This window comes from Molothrus aeneus, unplaced genomic scaffold (genome assembly GCF_037042795.1).
Source record: "Molothrus aeneus isolate 106 unplaced genomic scaffold, BPBGC_Maene_1.0 scaffold_35, whole genome shotgun sequence".
Taxonomy (NCBI): Eukaryota; Metazoa; Chordata; class Aves; order Passeriformes; family Icteridae; genus Molothrus; species Molothrus aeneus.
Genome location: NW_027099016.1, coordinates 2,756,671 through 2,778,045, shown reverse-complemented (window position 1 = coordinate 2,778,045; position 21,375 = coordinate 2,756,671). Strand labels below are relative to the sequence as shown.

General features: G+C 49.8%; 1 protein-coding gene and 2 pseudogenes across 1 annotated transcript; 1 reads left to right on the top strand and 2 right to left on the bottom strand.

Moving 5' to 3' along the window:
• The window catches only part of LOC136570615 (zinc finger protein 850-like), a 194,458-nt pseudogene that overhangs the window by 116,109 nt on the left and 56,974 nt on the right, over window positions 1-21,375 (bottom strand).
• Window positions 2,274-8,382, top strand: LOC136570674 (flotillin-1-like). The gene is made up of 7 exons (XM_066571141.1): window positions 2,274-2,427; window positions 3,071-3,146; window positions 3,234-3,324; window positions 4,844-4,987; window positions 6,084-6,203; window positions 6,733-6,828; window positions 7,378-8,382. The coding sequence occupies exons 1-7, from the start codon at window positions 2,385-2,387 to the stop codon at window positions 7,591-7,593; spliced, it is 786 nt and encodes a 261-aa protein (XP_066427238.1). The 5' UTR covers window positions 2,274-2,384; the 3' UTR covers window positions 7,594-8,382.
• On the bottom strand, window positions 11,576-21,330 carry LOC136570563 (uncharacterized; annotated as a pseudogene).

The following is a 21,375-nucleotide window of genomic DNA, read 5'->3' as shown; positions in this document are numbered from 1 at the left end:
TGAGATGATTTGGACCAAGAGATGATCATTGATTGGCCATGGCAAAACTGTGGCCTTGAGGTGACCATGAAGTGACAATGACATGATCATGAGATGACCATTACAGTGAGATGACCCTGAGCATGAGATGATGGTGATCAGGAAATGACCATGACCATGTGAAGGCCATGAGATGACTGTGACCATGAGATGATCACCACCATATGGCCCAACCACAGCTGAGAGATGGCCATGACAAGATTGTGGCAAATGAGTTGAATGTGAGATGATCATAAAATGACCATGACAATGCAATGACCATGACCGTGACCATGACACAACCAGGGCCATGGGATCACCATTACAATGAGATGACCATGAGCATGAGATGATTGTGACCAAGAGATGACCATGAGATGATCGGAACACACCATGGCCATGTGTGATCATGGTCATGACATGACTGTGAGATGACCATTACAGTGAGATAACCATGAGAATACGGTGATGGTCATCAGGAAATGACCATCACCCTGAGATGGCCATGAGATGACCGTGACCATGACACAACCATGATCATAAGATGACCACTACAGTGAGATACAACTGTGACCATGAGATCACCGTGACCATGAGATTATAGTGACCAAGACATGACCAGCACCACAATGCAACCATGGCCATGTGGCGATCAAGGCTATGAGATCACCATGACTGTGACCATAATACAACCACAACCATGAAATGATCAAGATCATGACAAGATTCAAGAGCTGACCAAGAGATAACCATGACCATGACACAACCACAGATGTAAGATGACCATGATGTGATTGTGGCCATGAGTTGACCATGAGGTAACAATGAGATAACCATGACATGGCCGTGAGATGACCATGACTGTAAGCATGTGATAACTGTGACCAAAGACCATGAAATGACCACAACACATCATGGCCATGTGGTGATCAAGGCCATGAGACAATTGTGAGATGACCACAACCATGACAGGATTATGACCATGAGATGATCGTTACAATGAGATGACCATGACCATGGAATACCCATGACTGTGACACAACCATTGCTTTGATGATGTGATTGTGACCATGAGATGACCATGAAATGACCATGAGATGATCATGACTAAATTATGGCCATGGGGTGATCAAGACCATGAGATGACCTTGATCATGCAATGACCATGACACAACCATGACCTTGAGATGACCACACGGTGACAATGAGATGACCATTACAGTGAGATGACAGTGAGCATGAGATGATGGTGAACAAGAGATGACCATGCAATGATCATGACACAACCGAGAGCATGAGATGTTTGAGATTAGGAGATGAACACAATATAACCATGGCTATGAAATTTTTGTGGCCACAGGTGACCACAACCATGAGATAATGGTGATAAAGAGATGATTATGACCACGAGATGACCATGACCATAACCATGATATTAATTTGACAGAACTATGACCATGACTGTGACCATGACCATGAGATGATGGTAATCAGGAATGATATGAGCATTATGGTGAGTTGACTATGAGCATGAGATGATTATGATCAGGAATTGACCATGACCATCATGGTGACACCATGAGTGTGATGGTGACACGACTACAACTGTGACATGACCATGAGCATGAGATATTGAGACCAAGAGATGACCATGAGATGACCATGACTATGACCATGACACAACCATGGCCATAAGGTGATGAAGAAACGTCCATGACTATGACCATGACATAACAATGACTGTGAGATGACCATGGTCGTGAGGAATTGTGACCAAGAAATGACCACAACATGACCATGACCATAACATGATCCTGACCATGAGATGACCATGAGCATGAGGTGATTGTGATCAAATGACCATGACCATGAGATGATTCTGACCATGACACTTTCGCAGCTGTGAGATGACTATGATACAATTATGGCCATGAGCTGACATTGAGCTGACCGTGAGATGACCATAAGCTGACCATGAGCTGACCACGACCCGGCCATGGTCTGGAGCTCCCCAGACGCCGTCACTGCCCTCACCTCCAGGTTCATCCTTTACTGAATTTGTTCATTTCCCATGGAAAATACGGAAATCTGAGCAGGGCGCAGCCAATGGAGCGCCGGGAAATCAGGGACGTCACAGGTTGCCAGGCAGAACAGATTTCCCCTGCCCGCCCTTGGCGCGGCAGCCAATGGGAAACCGCGTGTTTGGTGACGTCACCGCGCTAATGCGGAAGTGGCGAGCGCGGGGGTTGCCGGGATCGGGGCGGCGGTCGCGGATCGCGATTGATCCCGAGTGGCTCCGATCGATCCCGACTGATCCCCATCGATCCCCATCGGCTCCCATCGATCCGCGGCCCTTCCCCGCCGCGATGTTCTTCACCTGCGGCCCCAACGAGGCCATGGTGGTGTCGGGTGAGTTCGGGGGGCCCGGGGGCTCCTGGTGACCCTCAGAATTCCTGGGAACCCCCAAATCCCCTCAGAATTTCCCGTGAACCCCCAGAATGCCCCAAAAACTCCCGGGAACCCCCAGAATTCCCCCCAAAAACCCTTCCAGGACCCCCGCCCGCGCCCTTCAATCTCCTGGGAACCCCCGGAATTCCCCAAAAGCTCCCGGGAACCCCCAGAATCTCTCCCCTCAAAATCTCCTGGGAACCCACAAAACCCCCCCCCAAAACCCTCCAAGGAACCCCCAGAATTATCCCCAAAACTCCTGGGAACCCCCCCCGGACCCCCAAACTCATCCTGGGACTCATTCGACCGGACCCCTCCTGGGACCCCCCCAGACCCCTCCCCGAGGGTCCCCCCCATCCATTCTGCCCCCTCCCCCCCCGGGACTCCTGGGGATTCCCCCCCAAATTTTCCCCCAGATTTTCCCCCCAATTTCCCCCCTTCAAAACCCCTGAGGTCCCCCCTGACCAACCCAACCCCCTCCAAGCCCCTCCTGGGACCCCCCCGAAACCCGTTCCGGGGATTCCTGAGGGTGTCCCCGTGTCCCCCCGAGGTTTTGGGGTCCCCCCAGGGTTTAGGGTCCCCCCCAGCTCTCGGTGTCCCCCAGGTTTCTGCCGCAGCCCCCCGGTGATGGTGGCCGGGGGCCGGGTGTTGGTGATCCCGTGCCTGCAGCAGATCCAGCGGTGAGGAGGGGCCCGGGGGGGTTTTTGGGAGTTCGGGGTGGGGGGGGGTTCCCCAGAGATTTGGGGTGATCTCCCCGGCCTCCCCAGGATCTCCCTGAACACGCTGACGCTGCCCGTGCGCAGTGAGAAGGTTTACACCCGCCACGGGGTGCCCATCTCCGTCACCGGCATCGCACAGGTACCCCTGGAACGACCCAAAACCACCCCGAAAGTACCCCAAAAATGCCCTCATGGACCCCAAAAAATCCCCCATCAGAACTGCCAAAAATCCCCCAAAATCCCCTCCTGGACTCCCAAAACAGCACAACCCCCCCCCCCTCAAAAATCCCACCCCCCCCCCCAGAAAACGCCCCAGAAATCCCCCCAGAATTGCTTTCTGTGCCCCCAAAAATCCCCTCCTGGACTGCCAAAAATACCCTAAAAATCCCCCCAAAATCCCCTCCTTGGCTCCCGAAAATCCTACCTCAGAATCCCCCAAAAGTCCCTTCCTTGACCCCCCAAACCACCTAAAAAATCTCCCATCAAAACCCCAGAAATCCCCTCCTGGACACCCCAAAATCTCCCCTCGGAATCCCCAAAAATACACTCATGATCCCCCAAAATCCTTCCCGGGATCCCCAAAATGCCCCTCGGTACCTGCAGCCCTCCCCAGACCCCAGCAACCCCATTCAGAGCCCCCAAAAATCAACTCAGAACCCCGAAAATCTCTTTGGGAACCCTCAAAATCCCCCTCTGGGACCCCCCAAATCCCCCCAGAACCCCCAAATATCCCACGCGGGTACCCCCAAAACCCCCTCGGGACCCCCTAACCGACACTCTGAAACTCCGAAATCTCCTTAGAACCTCCCAAAAATCCTCCGGGACCCCCAGTTACCCCCCGGGACCCCCCAAAACCCCCCCGGGGCTTCCCTGCCCGAACCAGCCGGGGTGGCATGGCCCTTTTAAGTGAGGTTGTTGTGGGGCCCCCCTAAGGGCATTCTTAAAGCGGCGATGGTAGTGGGAAGCGCAAAACAAATCAGGGGGAGGAAGGAGCCCTTTAAAGGGGGTTTGGAGTGGTGGGGCCCACCGGAAACACTTGCAGGGTTTAAAAAGGCTCCCAGAAAGGGCATTTAGGGGTGAGGATTCCCTTGAAAGGAGCTCGAAGTTTTGGGGATCCCCAAACCCCTGGGATTGGAGGGGGAATCCTCCTTAAAAGAGGCTTGGAGTGGTGGGGACCCAAAAATTCCTTAAGAGGAGGAAAAACCCTTTAAAAATCCTTTCAAAAAACCTTAAAAAATATTTAAACTCCCTTTAAAGCCTTTATCAAAACCGTAAGAAATAGAAAAGGTTTGTGATGGGGCAGCCTTCCTAAACCCTTCTTAAAGGGGTCAAGGTCCAGTCCTTAAAGTGGTTCTGGGTGGTGGGGACACCAAAATCCCACTGGAGGGTCTTGACCTCCCTTAAAAGGAGTTTTTGGTGGTGGGGACCCCTTTAAGAGGGGTAAGACCTCCCCAGAAATGGGCTGGGATTGGTGTGGACCCCTAAATCCTCTCCAAGTGGATTATACTCTACAAAGGGCGCTACCCTGGTGGTCCCCACCCTATCAATTAAACTTCAAAAGGCAATGCCACACCTACCCCTGAAAGGGGCCATGCCAATTTTGGGGGGGTCCCAGGGGTGGCTGGGGGGGTCCCCAGGTGATCCCAGCTCCCCCACAGGTGAAGATCCAGGGGCAGAACAAGGAGATGCTGGCAGCTGCCTGCCAGATGTTCCTGGGCAAGTCGGAGAGCGAGATCGGCCAGATCGCCCTGGAGACGCTGGAGGGCCACCAGCGCGCCATCATGGCCCACATGACTGTGGAGGTGGGGCTGGGGGAAGCCACGCCCTCTTCGGGGAAGCCACGCCCCTCCCAGGACAGACACACCCATTTGGGATCCAACCAATGCCCCCCATTTGGGATGGGCCGTGGCCCCTTTAAGAAATCCCAGATCTCAGAAGCCACGCCCCCATTGTGCCAACCTGGATTGACTCACCCCCTCAGGGGGAAGTTGCCATCTCCCCTTGGGCTGGGATGTGGCTCTTTAAGAGATTTCCCCCCATTTGACCCATAAGCTCCACCCCTTGAAAGCCCCCACCCCTGGAGGAGGCCATACCCCCTGTAAAGCCACACCCACAATATGTCACCCTTTTGCTAAAGCCCTGCCCACCAGCACAAGATCCTCCTTCCCTCTAAAGCCATGCCCACTCCTGCCCCACCCCTACCCTAAGCCCTGCCTCCCTTCTTGATCCTGCCCCAGTATAAGCCCCACCCTGTCTCAAAGCCACACCCACCAGACTCCACCCCATGACTCCAGCCATGCCCCTGCATCAAGTCATGTCCCTGCCTTAATCGTGACCCCACCCCTCAATTTAGGTCACGCCCACTTTGCTGAAGCCACATCCCACCTTAAACCTGATCTCTTTCTGCTTAAGCCACACCCACAGAACCAAACCACGCCCCTGAGATCAAAGCCACACCCCCAGATAGCACTTCCCCTGCCTGGCACCACCCATTGTCTCAAGCCACGCCCCCTGGGTAAACCATGCCCCGCCCACCATCCCTGTGCCTTTTCTCTGCTAAGCCCCACCCCAATAAGCCTGGCCCAATTTAAACTCCACCCCCTTGTCCCCCCCCCGCTAAGCCCGGGCCCACTAAGCTTCACCCCTGCCCTGCAATGTCCCACCCTATTTGAGCCCCACCCTGCTAAGCCCCACCTACTTGAGCCCCACCCCTCTAAGCTCCACCCCTTTCAGCCCTGCTCTGTTGAGCCCTGCCTAATTTGAGCCCCACCCTACAAAGCCTTGCCCCTTTTAGCACTGAGCCCTGCCCAACTTAACCCCCACTCTTGGGCCCTGCCCAGCCAAGCCCCACCCCCATTTGAGCCCCGCCCTGCTAAGCCCCACCCCGGCCCCGCCCAGGAGATCTACAAGGACCGGCAGAAGTTCTCGGATCAGGTTTTCCATGTGGCCTCCTCTGACCTGGTGAACATGGGCATCTCCGTGGTCAGCTACACCCTCAAGGACGTGCACGACGAGCAGGTGATGCACCTGGGCATGGCCGGGGACAGCTGGGGACACATGTGGGGACACCTGGCATACCTGGGGACAGCCAGGATACACCTTGGATACACCTGGGAGCAGCTGGGGAGAGCTGGGACACACCCGAGGGGGCAGCTGGAGATACCTGGGCACACCTGGGGCACACCTGGGACATAACTGAGACACTCAGGACACACCTGGGACACACTTGGAGATGCCCAGGGACAAGATGGGGACACCTGGGATACACCTGGGCACATATGGGACAGCTGGGGGAGGCTAATACACACCTGGGATACATCTGGGGGGATGGGGTGACACAGGTGTGACACAGGTGTGACAGGGAGGTGGCACAGGTGTGACAGGTGTGTCTCCGTGCAGGGTTACCTGCACTCCCTTGAGAAGGGCGGCACAGCGCAGGTGCAGGGGTGACACAGATGGGGACTCAAGTGTGACAGGGAAGAGACACAGGTGTGACACAGGTGTGACAGGGAGGTGACACGGGTGTGACAGGTGTGTCCCCGTGCAGGATTACCTGCGCTCCCTCTGGAAGGGCCGCACGGCGCAGGTGCAGCGCGACGCCCGCGTGGGAGAGGCCGAGGCCAAATGCGACGCCGGGATCCGCGTGAGTGACACCGGGGACATTGGGGACATTGGGGACACCCCTGGAGACACACCTGGGGGCAGCTGGGTCACCTTCCTGTCAGTCACCCCCCACTATTCCCAGTGCCCTCCAGTGCTCTCCCTGTGGGTCCCAGTTCATCCCAGTGCTCCCAGTACCCCGTTCCCCAGTGCCCTCCCAGTGCCGTTCATTTCCCATTCCAGTCTGTCCCAGTCCCTCCCAGTGTCCCCAGTACCCCATTCCCCAAACTGCCCCAGTAGCCCCAGTACTCTCCCAATACCCCACTAATCCCACTCCAGCACCTCCCAGTTCTTGTCCAGCTCCTCCCAGTACCCTCAGTACCCCAGTCCCTCCCAAGTGCTCCCAGTGCCTTTCTAGTCCTGTTCCAGTTCCTCCCAGTCTCTCCCAGTACCCCCATTCCCCCCATTCCCCAAGTGCCCCAACACCCCCTGTACACCCAGTGCTCCCAGCACCCCATTCCCCAGTCCTTCCCAGTCCCTCCCAGTCCCTCCCAGTCCCTCCCAGTCCCTCCCAGTGCCGCTGTCCCCACAGGAGGCGCGGGCGCGGCAGGAGCAGGTGTCGGCGCAGCTGCTGAGCGAGGAGGCCACGGCGCGAGCCCAGCGCGACTTCCAGGTGGCCCAGGCTGAGTGTGATGGAGCCGTCAGCGCCCGCAGGGCCACGGCTGAGCTGGCCTTCCAGCTGCAGGTGAGGCCACACTGGACAGAGAACACAGCTGGGACAGGGAGCAAACACACCTGGGACAGGTAACACCTGGGAGTGTCACAGGGCCATGGCCTGTCTGGTGTTTCAGTTACAGGTAACTCACACATCTGAGGATAGGTAGCAAACACACCTGGGGGGGCTGGAATGGGGCCTGGGAGCTCACCTGGAGCACCTGGAACCTTCCAGAACACCTGGAACCTCCAAATGCTGGGGTTTTCTCCCAAATTTGGGTCTCTTGGGTCACCTGAGGACGCCCCCAGGCTGCCTGAGCTCCCCCTAGAGATAGCTGGCCCCCCCTGCCTGGTGTCATCACATTCCCTGTGATCCATGTTGGGAACACTCCTGGCTGCTTCTCCTTTTGGTTTGGCCTTAATTTTCCTCTGCTTCACCTTCATCCTTTAAAAACACCCCAAACTGGGTTAAATGAAGGAAATTGATCAAATATATCTGCAGTTCCACAATTTCTCAGTTGTTTTAGAGGGAATTTAGGATTTGGGGACTCATTCTGTGTGGAATGCTGCTGTTGCTAAGAGGCAGGAATTTGATCTCACCCTTCTTGTGTTGCTGAGAACTCCTCCCCTGACCCAAACCCCAACTCCACCCTTGGGATACCCTATAAAAACTCCATGGCCCTGCCTTTGCCCTGTCTTTGGGGGGTAAGAAATGGATTCCCAAAGGATCAGCCCTTTTCTCACTGGATTCCAAAGGATCAGCCTCATTCTCTACTGGATTCCCAGAGGATTCTGACTCTGTCACATCTTTTTTTTTTGTTTGTACTCCTGCATTTGTATTTTTAATTTTTCCTAATAAAGAACTGTTATTTTTACTCCCATATCTTTGCCTGAGAGCCTCTTAATTTCATAGTTAATTATAATTTTTATAGTTGTTTATTCTTATTGATGATGATGATGATGATGATGATGATAATAATAATAATAATAATAATAATAATAATAATAATAATAATAATAATAATAATTTTTTCAAAGGGAGGAAGATTACATTTACCATTTCAGTGGAGGCTCCTGAAATGAGGAGACACCCCCAAGGACGGGCCATGAAAAATAGTTCCTGAAATATGTAAATGAGTTTATGGATATGCATGAGGGTCTATGAATATGCAACAGGCTGATGGAATTAAAACCAGATTAATATAAGGGGTGTACCTGAAAATAATTGGGGGGTCTTGGTGGACATAACAACCTTTGCTCGATGGTCCTTGTCTCCCATGACATCAGCCTGTTGCATATTCATAGACCCTCATGCATATCCATAAACTACTTTTCATATTCCAGGAACAAAATTGGCTTCATCCGGTTTGGGGGTCCCACCCCCCTCCCAGCTCAGTTTTGGGATCCCATACCCCTCCCAGCTTAATTTGGGTGTCCCATTCCCCTCCCAGCTCAATTTTGGGGTCCCACCCCCCTCTTTTCCCCACTCTCCCTCCCCTTTCCGATTGTTCCCCCAGTCCCCTCCCCCGTGTATGGTTTTGGGGTCTCCAGGCCCCTCCTGCTCGGTTTTGGGGTCGCAACCCCGTTTTGGATTAATTTGGGGTCCCCAGCCCATCCCCAGGGTCACCTTCCCCCCCCCCAAATTCCGCTCCTGGCAACTGATGAGTCATCAGCGAGACACGCTCTGATTGGCTGGAAATTACCCCACGCGGTCTGCGATTATTTAACGCAGTGAGAGGCCTTGGTCTGTGCCTGGCAACTGATGAGTCAGAGTCGGGCCGGGCGCTGATTGGCTGAAAATGGCTGAGCGGGGCCAGTGCTCTGAGTTTCTGCCCAGCAAGTGGATCGTCATCGGTGCCGCGCGTTCTGATTGGTCGGGATCTGTTTCGGGGTGGGAACAGGAGGAACTGGGGTTACTTGGGGTTTCTTTGGGTTTATTTAGGGATTGTTTGGGGTTTATTTGGGGTTATTTATGGATTATTTGGGGTTTATCTTCGGTTTTACTTGGTTCATTTCTGTTTATTTGGGGTTATTTGGAAGTATTTGGGTTAGTTTGGGCGTATTTGGGTTTATTTGGAATTGTTTGATGTTCTTTGGGTTTATCTTGGCATTTTTTTAGGTGTATATGGCATTTTTTAGGTGTAATTGAAATAATTTGGGGTTTTATGGGTTTAATTTAGGGGTTTTTTTGTTTTTTGTGGTTATTTGAATTTGTTTGGGGTTATCTGGGGGACTTTTGGGTATTGTTTGGGTTTTTTGGGGTTATTTGGGGTTTATTTCGAGTGTTTTGGGGTTATTTGGGTTATTTGGGGTCATGTGGAGTCAAAAATTCCGGGAATGTTTCTCCTGCAAAAATATGGGAATTTTTCCATAAAAATCTGAGAGTTTATCTCCAAGAAACTGGGAATGTTCCCTTAATAATCCCGGACTTTTCCCAGCCAATAGCGGCGCGCTCCGCCCCAAACCATCCAATCACCGCGGGTCTCCCCTCAGGAAGAGCGGCCTCCCCGTGCGCCGATCCAACCAATCACTGCACGCCTCCCCTCAGACAAGCCCGCCTCCACACGCGCCGAACCAACCAATCACGGCAGGTATCCCATCAGCTACTGCCGCCTCTCTCGAGCCGAACCAACCAATCACCGCGCGCCTCCCTTCGTCAAAGCCCGCCTCCCCGCCCCTCTCCTGTCAATCACCGTGCCCTCTACGAAACCAACCAATCACCGGGCGTCTCCCCTGATCCACCTCTGCCCTCCCCGCGCCGCTCCAGCCAATCAGAGCCGAGCCCGAAGCGGCGCCCCCTGACCCCGGGGCCGGGCATGGAGCGGGCGCCTCCTCCCCCCCCGCCGCCCCCCGGGACCCCCTCAGGGACCCCCGGGAGCCGCCCCGGGCTCGGGCGGGTCCTGCGGGAGGCGCTGGAGAGAGCGGGGGAGGCTCTGGGAGAGGACGCGGGGCTCCGGGAGCTGCTGAGGAGGCGCAGGAACAGGTGAGGGGTCCTGGAGGGGTCGTAAGGGGAATTTGGGGAGGGGTCTTGAGGACATTTGGGGGAGATTTGGGGAGGGTCTTGGGGCAACTTGAGGGGGTTTTAGCGGGGTCTGGGGGTGCTGTGGGGGCTTTGGGGGGGAATTTGGGGAGGGGTCCTCGGGGGCTGTCACGATCTGTCCTCACGGACGGGTTTCGTGATGGTTCGTGGATTTGATCTCAGGGTGCAAAAAGAACCGACACGGTACAAGGGGGTTTGCAATGATAGTCGAAAGAAATGCACCTTTATTGAATGTCCCCAGCAAAATGCGATAGAGGGATTAAGGGAGAGAAAAAGATAGAGGAAGAGAGAGACAAACGAGAGAGAGAGAGAAAGAGGGGGATAGAGCTACCAAACGTAGAGACGAAGTCCTTTGGTCCAGTCCAGTCGAGGATCCGCCTGTTATGTCAGGGAGATCTCCAAGTCTCTGGCTAACTCAGAGGTTTTTATTATGATAACTCTATTGGAAATTGCGAGGAGGGGGAAACAGATACAATAAGGAATAGATGTAGCAGGTAGTCCATGTTCTCAGCAGTAAACGAGAGCCATTGTGTTCTTGGTCCAGCGGTCACAACCTGCAGGCAAACATCTCGCTTTGGTCAGCTTGCCTCCCCCACACACCTGCCCCGGGCTGGGGGTTTCAGTCCCAGTCCTTGGAAGGAGCAGAGGGGCCTTTTCACATGGGGGTTTCATGTCTCACTCCTTGATGGAGAGGCTCCTTACATCTCAGTCTGTCTGTCACGGTGGTTGTAAAACAGGTGAGGGTCTTCTGTGGGGGGACCACCCAGAACTCAGGAGAATCCAGCCAGGCCGAGAGGTGGGACAGCTCCCAAGGCTGTTGTTGCACAAAGGGCACGGTGCTTCCTTCTTCTTCTCATTGGGCTCAGTGCAGCACACAGCAAACAACACCTGTGCAAACAATGGCTTGGCAACGCTCTCAGGTCTCAGGCACATGACTTTCTCCTTTGGAGCCAGAGATTTAAGACAGGGGGGGTCTTCTCTTCAGCGGTCCCCAATGACGATCGTGAGGCAGATGAGGGAAAATTCGGACAGACTCTCACACGACCCCGTGACTCACGATTGTCTTGAAGGGATCTTCATCAGCAGAACTCTGGAGTGTCGCTGGTGGGTCTGCAGAACTCGCCGTGCGTTGGTAGTATAACCTGGAAAAATAGGGACAACAGAAAGAGAGGAAAAATAGAGAGAGAGAGAAGGAAAAGAAAGGATAGGAAATGGAAGTGGAAAAGGGAAACAATAAACAAGCATAATTAATATTGCTTATCATAACAATTTTCACAAATGGTTGATTAATTAAACAATATTACTTTTATAACAATTTTCAAATGGTTAAAACAAGTTACAAATAATCAAAAGCAAATGCAATAAACAAATCATAATACAAGCATTAACTTTAAAAAATGATTTTCTAAAACAATTTACTAAAAATGGAAAGTAATTCCCACAAAATCATAAATGGAAATTAGGATTATTCCAAAACACATATGCTTCATTCATAATTGCCTTGTGTCAAAAGCTTGAGGATGCCCACAGTGCATGGGACATCAGCCAAGTTGTGTGCATTAACTATAGACGTCAATCTTGTCAGCTGTTTCATGCTCCAATTCATAACGAATGGGAATGCTGATAAAATAAAACCAAGCAGAATTGGTATCAAAAGGATAACAATGGGATGACACAGACTGCTCAGGACACCCGTGGCAGTAGGAGACCACCTAAAAGAGTATCCCACCCCCTGTGCTCGGCATCTTTCTCCACTCTTTCCATGACACGGGGTATCTGTCTCACATTGTGATGAACAGTCACCAGGGCTTTCTGTGCGTTTTTCTCAATCTTCTCAAGGATTTCAACTAAGTCTCGATGGAGCAGCAGTTGTCTTACCAAAGTGAGATCCATCCCAATAGGAGTAGGCATCAGTTTGTGAATCAGTGTGTAGTTGGATTGCAATGGGTAGTGAGAGGTAACTGGAGCTTCATAAGAGAAATCACATCCTGTAATCTTGGTAAAGTTACAAGCACAAAAATTTGTATGATTTTTGGTATCTCCTACAACATTTTCTATGAATACAAAATCACAAGCAGTTCTGAAGCATGCACACCTGTTGCCTATATATACAAGGACTGTTTCAGAAGTCTCATTAGGATGAATTTCAAAATGACAGATGTTTTGCTCTGTGTCTAAACAAATGTCTTGAGCTGTGATTGCATTGCTTTCACAGATGAGCCCTTGTTGTTCTCGGACAATACAAGGTTCCAAATTAATTGTTTGCTATTTCTCACCAATTTGACGGGCCCATTCCATTTGTTTGATCTGTCAAAACACCGATTGAGGTTGTGTTACTATGGGTAGTTCCGTTAATCATTTGGATCCTATACTAATTTTTTTCCCCACTATCCCTTGAAGCTGCCAGGTTTTTTGGTTTTCCCATTCCTGCCTAGTGTATATCTGATTTTCATGCATAATGACAGTTGATAGTTTTAAATCCTTCACATTTCCTGTGGATCCGGAAAAATGAACAAAAGCCTGGGACCAAGGCCATTCAGTATCAAGTTGACTAAGGGTGCTCTCAGTCCCTTCTACCCACTGGGGTGTGACTACTGTACTAAGTGTGGGCTTTGTTATAGTGTTTATCTTAAATTTGTAAACCAGGCCTTTTAAACTTTATGGATTTGTCAAGTTATTTTGCCAACAGCGTGTCACATAAGTTGGTTTGGCTAAAGTAAAATTATGCCAACAAGCAGTTGATTAATTTCTACAATCCTTTGTAATTGCATTGTTGGTTCTGGGGCCTAAAGTGTAGTTACCAACGTACTCCTGCCGGCAGCACAGAGTGAGGGGAATTTGTTTGGTACACTCCCACTTTGTTGTAGGACACAGTTCTGTTGTAGGGATGTGCAAATAGTTTTTTCCATCTGGTTCTAAAAAATTTCCAGCACCTGCAATGGAGGTGGCTTTCTCATAGAGAGATCCTTCCACTTTTCTGCACGCTACCACAATCGACTCACCAATTGTTCCAGTTAGGGTTCTAGTCCAGTCCTTCTGATCCCATCCCCACTCACTTGGGCGATATATCTCAGAGTCATGCAGCACTATAGGCTCTAGGTTCAGGTGGCGACCCTTGGGATATGATCCTAGAACATTAGTGTGATGGATGGTAGCTTCAGACCACGACCACTCAGCAGGATTCTGTCCATGGAATTGTGGTAGGATGCAGAAAAGTATCACCAGTGTTATCATGGTTCAGATGATCCTCATGACCCTCAGGGTTCTTCTGTAAAAGTAAACACAACAGAATCCTGCCACTAAGGGACAGAAAAAGTTAGAATGATGGAATTATCCAGTGTGTATTTATCCGATGCTCTCTCCCTAGAGCATCAGAGGCTACCCATGCATGTTTATTCAGAGGGGTTTTTAGCACTAGTGGTACTTCCCCTACAGTAGGGAGGTCCACCAGAACAGGTTATCCAGGGTAATGTGCTGGAATCTTGAAATCATCTGGTCTCCCTAGAGAGGCAATTATGCTTGGAGCTATTGGGCAAAAGGCAGTGATTTTGGGACACCCATTTACCCCCCCATCTGTCATTCACACTTTTCACAGCTTCCCATAACCGAATATCCCAATTTCCCTCCTCTGGTTTCAAAAGTCATTCCAAAAGACCATTGGTCCTTTCCACGATCCCGTTAGCTTGAGGGTAGTAAGGAGTGTGAAAAGTCCATTTAATTCCTTCATTTTTTGCCTAATCCTGTACAATTCTAGCAGTGAAGTGGGACCCATTATCAGATTGAATTTCCTGTGGTTTTGGGAAAATTCCAAACCATCCCTGCAGTGCTTTATCAGTATTATCACCTGTAGCTCTTTTAAAAGCATTGGCCTGGACCATCCCAGATACAATTTCTACTCCTACCAGCACAAAGTGTTTAACTCCTGACTTCTTAAAGGGTCCAATATAGTCTACCTGCCACGCGCCCCATAAGCCTTTACCCTTTCTGAAATGCAGAGGGTCATCTTCCAAAGGATGTCTCTCCAGTCTCCAGTCTGCGATTGCTCACAGGCTGATACGCATGTTTTACACCTTTCCTTGGTGACAGGCCAACGCTGGGCCAGAGCTTCCTTGTACAAATCTTTCACACCTGTGTGCTGTCTCTTTACATGCAGCCATTCTAATAGTTGATCCCAGTCCTCTGTAATTTGTTCCTTTTCAGGGGACTTAGTCTTGCTAAATCATCAGCTTTATTGTTCCACTCTCCTGCTGGATTTCCATCTGTCTGATGAAAGGCTGCCCACCCCAACAAAGTTCCCTTGGCTTGCAATGTTGAAAATTTCTTGCCACTTTTCCTTTTGCCATACTGGAATTCTGTTAACTTCCCAATAATTTTTCTGCAAAAAGGAAGCCACTCAGTACATCCTTTATACACAGCATAGGAGTCCGTGTAGATGCAGACAGGAGAGGTATTCTGTACCTCATGTTGGAAAGCACTCCAAACAGCTCTCAGCTCCCCAACCTGAGCACTGCCTTCTCCCTCGGTAATGATTCGTTCACCAGAGGAAATGTGGAGGGCTGCTGCCCTGTATCTCCACACCTTCCCCTCCTGTTTAGCAGAGGCATCAGGGAACCAAGAATTTGCTGATTGTTTGGGGGAGAAACTAGGGGATGTTTTAATTACAGAGGCAGGTTTGTCATGGCTGCTGCCCAAATCCTCAGTTTCTTGGATCGCTAAATTTTTTACAGCTCCTTCTGTTATTGAGAAAATGTTACAGTAATGTTCAATCTGAGCATACCAGTTTGCAACTGAGGCCCTTTGGGCCACCCTGTTGGGGGCGGGGAGGGAGGTCCCAGTAGTGACTGTCTTAATAACTTTGAAAGGGCCTCTCAAGGCAACTGGTTGTTGTCGTGCATTTTTTTCCACTTCTATGAGAGCTAAGCTAACCACAAACAATCCTTTTTCCCAGGTAGTGTATCTTTTCTCAGCATCTTTGAAACCACAGGAATAGAAACCAACAGGCCTTGTTGGACCCTCAGGACCCTGCTGCCAAATGTGTACTGACAGCCCTGAGGAGGCAAATCCCCATTCCAGCTGAAAGGGATCTGTGGGATGGACAGGGTCCAGTGCTTGGTGAGCTGTTGCTTCAAAAATCAGCAATTGCAATGCTTCCTCCTGAGAAGGAGTCCAATCCCATTTCACCCCTTTCCTCAGCAAGTCATAAAGGGGCCTGGCAATTATTGAAAGATCTGGAATGTGTTTTCTCCAGAACACTAATAATCCTAGAGCTTGCAGGAGATCTTTCCTGGATTCAGGCATTTTGATCTGATCTAAAGAGGTTAGGATATCAGGTGGAATACATGTCATACCTCCTTTCCAGCAAATTCCCAAAAACTTCACTTCCTGAGAAGACTTCTGAATTTTCTCTGGGGGCATCTGCAAATCAAGACTTTCTAAGTGAGGGATTATTTTCTGCTGATGTTTCCCTACTACCTCTATTTCACACCCCCACCCCCCCCCCCCAGAATGTCATCAATGTATTGATAAACAGCTACAGGATCAGGTTTGGGTATTTTTTCTAATTCCTGGGCTAAAGTAGGGTGGGCCAAAGTGGGGGAGTGTTTGTAGCCTTGGGGAAGCCTAGTGAAAGTGTATTGCTGTCCTTCCCATGTGAAGGCAAATCGGTCCATATCTTCTGGCTGTATCATAAAAAACATGTCTTTGACATCTATAGTTGCCATGATTGAGTGAGCTTTTTCTTGAATTGATGTCATTAATTCAGCCAAATTTGGGACCGCTGCTGTAAGAGGGTCTGTGTTGGCATGAAGCCTGCAGAAGTCTACTGTCAGCCTCCACTTCTCATTGGGTTTCCAAACTGGCCACACTGGCAAGTTGAAAAGAGAATGGGTATTGACTATCACTCCTTGGTCTCACAAGTCCTGTATAACTGGTTTGATGCCCTCTTTGGCACCAGAATGTAGAGGGTATTGTTTTACATGAGTAATTTTGCTAGACAGTGAGGAGGATGCAGCTTGGAGCAGTCTAATGTTAAGATGTGGCACACCAAATGACCACAGGAATCCCTCAGAACATTCCCACTGCCTCCCAGCAATAACATCCATCCCTAATAAATTGTTTGGAATATCCCCAGTTTTGACAACTAATTGATTCTCCTCTCCATGGAGCGTGAGTTTTACTAAGGCCACATTCATAGATTCTGTAGTTCCTAGGGCATTTAAAGCACATCATTGTTTCTTTGTTGGAACAATTCTACACTTCTGGGCATCCTTTTTGTTAGTGCAGAGATTTGTGCCCCAGTGTCAATCAGAAAGGTTACAAGTGCCTGTTTGAGGCCTGTGATAGCTGTGATCAGTATATCTCCTGATTTATGTTTAGTGAGCATTCTCAGATACATCCATGCTCCAGCCCTTCGCTCACCTATAAGGGATGGAGAGCCTAGTTTCTCTGGTTCTGTGTTTGCTTTGGCTCACATCCTAAATTCTGAGGGAGAGGCTGGGAGAGGGTTTGTTTTGGCTCACTGGCTGGATTCTGAGAAGGGAGGGGTGCACTGGGTTGAACTGATAAATTCGGTTTCTGATAGTGCCAATTAGTTATTATTTTCTGTAATTTATCAAGGGGCAAACCATCCATCACCTCTCTGGGGACCCCCCTTTTAACTTCCAACAACCACCAACGTTGGCAGTTAGAGATCTGGTTTCCCTTCCCTAAATTTTCACCGTGAGGAGCCCCGATAAACCAAACACTGTTTGTATTTTCTGATTTCTCTTCCAGGGTTTTTACAGGTCCATATCATCTACTGTAATTAATCAAATCTACTGCAACCTCGCTCCATGTCCAAACTTTACGGCTACTGGCAGGTGAATCAGATTGAGAAGCTGGGGGCTGTGAGGGGATGGAGTATGGAGTGAAACCAGGATCAGTAGATCCAGTTTGGTCAGTGGGGTTACCAAGGAATCTATCTAGTCTCTCTATGGGACCCAAGGCCATTATGGTTTTCTGTAAAGTAATTGCTGTAGGTTTAGGAAGCCCTCAAATTAAAGGAGTCATAATTTCAGGCTTTACAGGTAATTGCACTGGTGACTGAAAACCAGGAATCAACCTTTTTCATGAATCATTTGCAGGCAGGTGGCTTTGTGGGCGCCTTCCAAAAGCTGGTCGGGGGCACTGACTATAGCTAAAGGGTCTCCCCTTTCCAAAGGATTAATTCCCCCGGCCCAGAAAGGCACACATTGTGTCAGGGACCACGTGTAACGCTCATCTCCTGTTGTTAAGAAAACTCCATGTCCCCAGTACCCACTGGCCACTTGTTCAGTTAATTTAATTTGATCTCCACCAGTGAGGGACACTTGGAAGACATATTCTGCCTCCGATTCTTGTGGGAGGCACCCAAATTCTTTCTTCAGCTTAGTCAATTTGGTAGTGCTGAATGGTATTTGTTTAGTTGTGATATGTGGTTCAAAATCTTCATCATGAATATAATGATATTCTGTTTTAACCAAGGGTCTCAAATGAGGGCAGCAGTTTTCTCCACAGTTTTTAACTGCTTCTAGTTCCTTATGGGGATAAATCTGTTTAATGTGAGGAGTTTCTTTTCCTCTGCCTGTGTTGAGGAATCAGCATTCAGTGAATTCTTAATGTGTTCCTCTCTATGGGCAGCTCATAACAGATGGATCTCACTTCTTTCTTCATTTAATTGTTTTTGCCAAATTTCAACTAGGGTTTGAAGGGAGTCCATTATAGCTTTTTCCTCACTTCTTCACTTTAAGAGAGTTTTTATAGCTGCTGTGAGACAAGCTCCCAAAACTGAGCAGAGAATAGTTTTATTTTTGCCCAGTTTGACTTTTGTTTCATTTTGTAAAGAACATACTCTATCAATAACATTTTCCAAATTAAATCAGTTACTTTGTGCCCGTTCTTCTCCTCCCAGAGAAGGTTTGGCATTGTGTTTGGTTAGGAGAGAATAAAATTCAGCTTTAACTTTTGCGCTGAGGTTTTCCGTCATTTTGTGAAGGGACCAAACCCATGACAGGGAGGTGTAGACTTAAGGTACACAACCACACAGCCTCTGCTGTGTTTCCCTTGCTTCCCTGGGTGGGTGAAGAGACTAAAAGTGCCTGGGAGGTTCTACTCAGTTACTTCAAGTAGTCCCTTCACTTCCCAGACAGTCCAGATTCACACATACACAAAAACAGTTTCCCTTTTTGCACTAAGAGATCTTTTGTGAAATTCTGAAGGCAGAGCCCTCAATTGAGTATGGGGGTGCTTTTCACCTCGGCGTGTGCAGTTTGTGGGAAATTTGAGTCACTCCCTTTCCTTTTTAGACAACCGCTCACCCCTTTCAGGGTATCGGGCTCGGTGCGGCTGGAGTGAAACATCCTTCCCCTGTTACAGACTACACACCACCCTGCAAACCCCTCTGTCTGTCAGAATCCTGTCCATGACGCCAATTTAATGTCACGATCCACTCGTACAAGTGGGGTTGTGATGGTTCATTAACTGATCTCAGAGCGCAAAAACAACACAGAGGGGATTTCAGTCTTAATCAAAACAAATGCACCTTTTATTGAGTGCCCACAGCAGAAGCAATAGAAGGATTAGAAAGGAGATAAAGGATAGAGGGAGAGAGAAGAAGACAGGGGTGGGAATAGCTACCAATGGAGAGACAAAATCCTCATGGTCCAGCCAATAGATCCATCTTGTCACGTGGGGGAGAATCTCAAAATCTTTGGTTAACTCAGGGGTCTTTTATAGTCATCCACCAAGGGGAGAACAGATAAAAGACAATGGAGAATTAGTCTGTTGAAAATGAGTAAGACAGTCCATGTTCCGAAACAGGACAAATCAATCTCAGCGGTGAGCGAGACCCATTGTTTTCAGGATTGGTGTCTATGAGAAACCAGTCTTGGCCCAGCAAACACACCTGCAGGCAACACTTGGCAAACATCCCACTTCAGTCAGGCCAGTGCCCCTGTGTTAGAATTTTAAGGGTCTCAGTCTCAGTCCTTGGGAGGAGGCTTCCCTTACAGCGCTTGTGAGGCAGATGAGGGATCTTCTATGGGGGGATCACCAGAGTTACCCCAGAAAGTTCATCTGGCCAAGAGGTGGGGAAATTCATGGGCCATTGTGATGAGCAGGGATCGTGAAGCAGGTGTAAGTGTACAGAGCAAGCCGCTCCCTGTCAGCCCCTGCTCGAAGCAGTTGTAACGTGGGGGCACAGCAAGCACAGCTGCAAACAATCACTTGGCGAGCATCCACCCCAACCAGGCCAGAACTCCAGCCAGGGTCTTCAGGGTCTTCCTCTCTGTCCTTGTGACGGTCGTGAGGCAAATGGGGGAAACTTTGGACCGTCTCTTACAACAGTTTACTTTATCTCTTCCTCAACAATCCCCCCTCTGGGAGATATCTTCTGTTATTGGGCCCTTGAGTGTCACTGCATGACTGATAACAATTTCATCATCCCATTGTGAGATGCTCCGGCCAGAGGGAGGAGCCAAGCATTCCTACCTGGATATAATTTGACATTTGGAAGAAGAGAGACAGCCTTTTCCCACAGGATTCCCAGAGGAGCAGCTTTCTTTTCCACTGCATTCCCAGGGGAAGTCCAGGCCCATCTACGCCACCACTGGACCTTGAGAGGAAAACTCCACCCTTCTACAGGATCACTGCTTCAACAAAACCCCACCTGTCACTCCAGGAGCACTGCAGCCTCCATTTAATAGGACTGCTACCACCACTGTGACCCACAGGGTGTCAGGTCATATTCTGACTCTGCCAGTGGGGTTTTTTTGTTTGTACTATTGCATTTGTATTTTTAATTTTCCTAGTAAATAACTGTTATTCTTATTCCCATATCTTTGCTCAAGAGCTTTTTAATTTCAAAATTATAATAATTCAGAGGGAGGGGGTTTACATTTTCCATTTCACAGGAAGCTCCTGCCTTCCTTAGCAGACACCTGTCTTCAAACCAAGACAGAATGTCATCCATATAATGTAGGATAATGGCATCTGGGAGAGTCCTTTGGATGGGAGATAGGACAAGGGCCATGTACCACTGGCATATATAGGGGAGTTTTTCTCAGTTTGGGGGAGGACTCACCAGTGGTACTGCTTCAGAGGTGCCTGTTCAGGGAGGGGGTGGAAAAGGTGAATCTGGGAGCATCTCGAGGATGGAGGGGGATGTTGAAAAAGCAGTCTTTGATATCAACAACCACCACTCTCGAGTCACAAGGAAGCAAGGATGGAGAAGGAAGGCTGCAAGGGACCCATGTCCTCAATGACCTCGTTAATTTTACAAAGGTCATGGAGGAGTGTCCACCTGTCCTTGCCAGGATTTTGAGAACAAAGACAGGGGAGTTCCACGGGCTGTTGGAAGGTACAATGTGGCCCTTGGAGAGCTGCTCCTCCACAAGAAGCTCAAGGATATGTAATTTCTCTGTTGAGAGGGGCCACTGATCCACCCACGGTGGGGCGTCAGTCTTCCAGGTGATTGTGGGGGGGTGCACTCTGCAGTGGCCCCAAATAGAAATCCCGGGACAGAGGTGGAATATCAAGTCAAGCTCCCCAGTGGGACAACAGGTCCCTGGCCCACAGGGTGGTGGGTGCCCTGACTACAAATGGCCTGATGGTGGCAGTTTGGCCCTCCAGTCCCTCTGTTGTGATAATACGCTCGCTCCTCATGGAGATGGCGGCTCCTCCGATCACTGAGATGACTCCAGTGACAGGAGTCAGCTCCTGGTTCAGGGGCCATTGAGGTTGTGTAATGATAGTAACGTTGGCCCCTGTGTCCACCATCCCTTGTAGGTGGATGTCATTACCTTTATTCAACTGACTGCACTT

Coding starts and splice junctions, on each gene's coding strand:
- LOC136570674 (XM_066571141.1), top strand. CDS start 2,385: ATGTTCTTCACCTGCGGCCCCAACGAGGCCATGGTGGTGTCGG. Junction 3,147..3,233: donor TGCCTGCAGCAGATCCAGCG/GTGAGGAGGGGC, acceptor CGGCCTCCCCAG/GATCTCCCTGAACACGCTGA. Junction 6,204..6,732: donor AGGACGTGCACGACGAGCAG/GTGATGCACCTG, acceptor GTCCCCGTGCAG/GATTACCTGCGCTCCCTCTG.